We start from the raw sequence: 2520 nt of genomic DNA, 5'->3' as shown, positions 1-2520 counted from the left end.
GTGGAACTGGATGGGAGGGGAGGCAGGGAGGAACTGGGAGGAATAGAGGAAGGGGAAACTACAAACAAGGATATATCATGTGAGGGAAAAAAATTTATTTCAATATGAGGAAGAAAGGCAAAGGAGCATCTGTTCCTGCAGCGGACCTTTTGCTTCCAGTACCCAAACGGTAGCTCATAAGCATCTCAACTGTACTTCCAGGGGATCCAATGATCTCTTCCTACTTTAAAAAAAATTTATTTATTTATTTATTTATTTGTTTGTTTGTTTGTTTATTTATTTATTTATTTATTTTGTACACAGTGTTCTGCCTGCATGTATGGTGTAGGAGGTCCTTCTGTTTATGTGTTGCCTTCACTGGTTAATCAATAAAGAAACTGCTTGGCCTGATATGGCAGAACTTAGGTAGGTGGAGAAGACAGAACTGAATTCTGGGAGGTAGAAAGCAGAGTCAGAGAGCCGCCATGGAGACACCAGGTCAGACATGCTAAATCTTTCCTGGTAAGCCACTACCTCGTGGTGATATATAGATTATTAGAAATGGGTTAAATCAAGATGTGAGACTTAGCCAATAAGAGGCTAGAAATAATGGGCCAGGCAGTGGTTTAATTAACACAATTTCTGTGTGATTATTTCGGGTATAAGATAGCCTTCTCCTCATGTTACACATGTATGTCTGCAATCCAGAAGAGGGCACCAGAACCCATTATAGATAGTTATGAGCTATCACATGATTGCTGGGAATTGAACTCGGGACCTTTGGAAGAGCAGGCAGTGCTCTCAACCACTGAGCCATCTGTCCAGTCCCCTCTTACCTTTAAGTGTACCACACATGCATGTGGTGCATATATTCTCATGAACAAAACACATAAAACTAAGTCTAAAAAAGATTTAAGGTAAAAGTAACAAATAAAACTGCTATTATAATGTCAAAACAAACAAGATTTAGCTTATCCCTAGAGGTTTTACAAGTAGAGACCTGTGCTGTTGTTTTGAGACAGGGTCTCATTATGCAGCTCAGGCCTCACAGATACTTTGCTACCTCTCTGTTCTAGGTGCTAGGATCTGATCTAAGTGATAGGATCAAAGGCATGCACCACCACACCCAACTGACAGACTCTATTTGTAATGACGGTCATTTCAACTCTATACAACAGAATCTACCAAGGACATTTCCATGTTTGAAAAATATGCTTCTTGCAGGGCGGTGGTGGCACATGCCTTTAATTCCAGCACTTGGGAGGCAGAGGTAGGCAGATCTCTGTGAGTTCAAGACCAGCCTGGTCTACAAGAGCTAGTTCCAGGACAGGCTCCAAAACCAGAGAAACCCTGTCTCGAAAAACCAAAAAAATAAATAAATAAAAAACCTATATATATATGCTTCTTGGTCTGTCAATCTATGCAACTAGCAGAATTGATGTAAATACTAGAGATACATAGCAAATCAGGCAGCGCAAGTTCAAGGCAGGTTTCTTTATACAGTGAGCTCTGGGCCTATCAGGGCTACACAACAAAACCCATAACCCTGGTGCAACAGTAGCACTGGGGGAGCGGACATGGGAGGACCCCTGGAGTTGTTGTCTTACAGTCTAGTCAAATTGGTGAGCTCTGGGTTTAGTGAGACACCAGCTAAAACAAACACGGTGAGACAGACCAAGGAAGACATCTGCTGTCAACCTCTAGCCTCTATGTACTTATGTGTGTCCATGCATGTACACACACATACAAAAGCTCTTAATTACCTGATGTCGTTTAAGCATGTCCAGTCCCAGAAGCATGTCCATTGGCTGTTCTTCGAGTATGGAGAAGGAACATGCCAGGAAATCGCCTTCAATCTGAACCTGAGCTAAAGCATAAGAGGAAGAGATATTACTGATGCAGCTGTACAAGCCTGGGGCAGCAGTGGAGGAACCCATCCCCTGCGCTGGGCTCCCTGGGATCCGTCATGCCAAGGAAGGCACAATGAAACAGGCTGGGAAGCAAATGAAGTATTCAGGGTAGGGCTATTGTTTTCAATACCTGGCTTTTCAAGAATCACTATCAGGACCCAGGCTCAGCAGGTAATGAAAGCAAGCATTAAGCGGATTAAAACAAACACACACACACACACACACACACACACACACACACACACACACACACACGACGTTAACAGTGAAATCAGCTCTCTGGTATAAATGGTTTACCGAGTATCTGTGAGTACACTATGTACATGGTTGCTAGGATGGAGCCCAAACCATACCTGACACATTTTGTATAAGTGTTTCCTAGAAAGTAATAGAACCAGCATATCTGCAACCTTTTAAAGTCAACCTTCACACAAGAAAAGGCTTCTCAATGCCTGTTAGAGCCAGTTTCTATGTTTCAAATCAGAAATACAAGTAAAGTCTGGCTTTGCTTGTGTCTCTTACTTCTCAGGTTAAAATTTATTTTACTAGGAGCTGGAGAGATGGCTTAGCAATTAAGAGTACTGGCTGCAGCCGGGCGATGGTGGCGCGCGCCTTTAATCCCAGCACTCGG

The 2520-nt window shown here is 42.9% G+C and overlaps 1 protein-coding gene across 3 annotated transcripts in view; it reads right to left on the bottom strand.

Annotated features, from left to right (window-relative positions):
- Positions 1–2520, bottom strand: part of LOC101999974 (protein DDI1 homolog 2) — a 43650-nt gene that overhangs the window by 9605 nt on the left and 31525 nt on the right. For 2 of the 3 annotated variants that reach the window (XM_013348386.1, XM_026782384.1), the window contains exon 7: positions 1743–1846. In XM_013348386.1, coding sequence (XP_013203840.1) covers positions 1743–1846 — 104 coding nt within the window. Of the gene's footprint in view, positions 1–1742; positions 1847–2520 lie in introns of those variants that run through there. The other variant, XM_013348387.1, reaches the window with a different exon arrangement.

This window comes from Microtus ochrogaster, chromosome 10, assembly GCF_000317375.1.
Source record: "Microtus ochrogaster isolate Prairie Vole_2 chromosome 10, MicOch1.0, whole genome shotgun sequence".
NCBI lineage: Eukaryota > Metazoa > Chordata > Mammalia > Rodentia > Cricetidae > Microtus > Microtus ochrogaster.
This window is presented reverse-complemented; position numbering and strand designations above follow the sequence as displayed.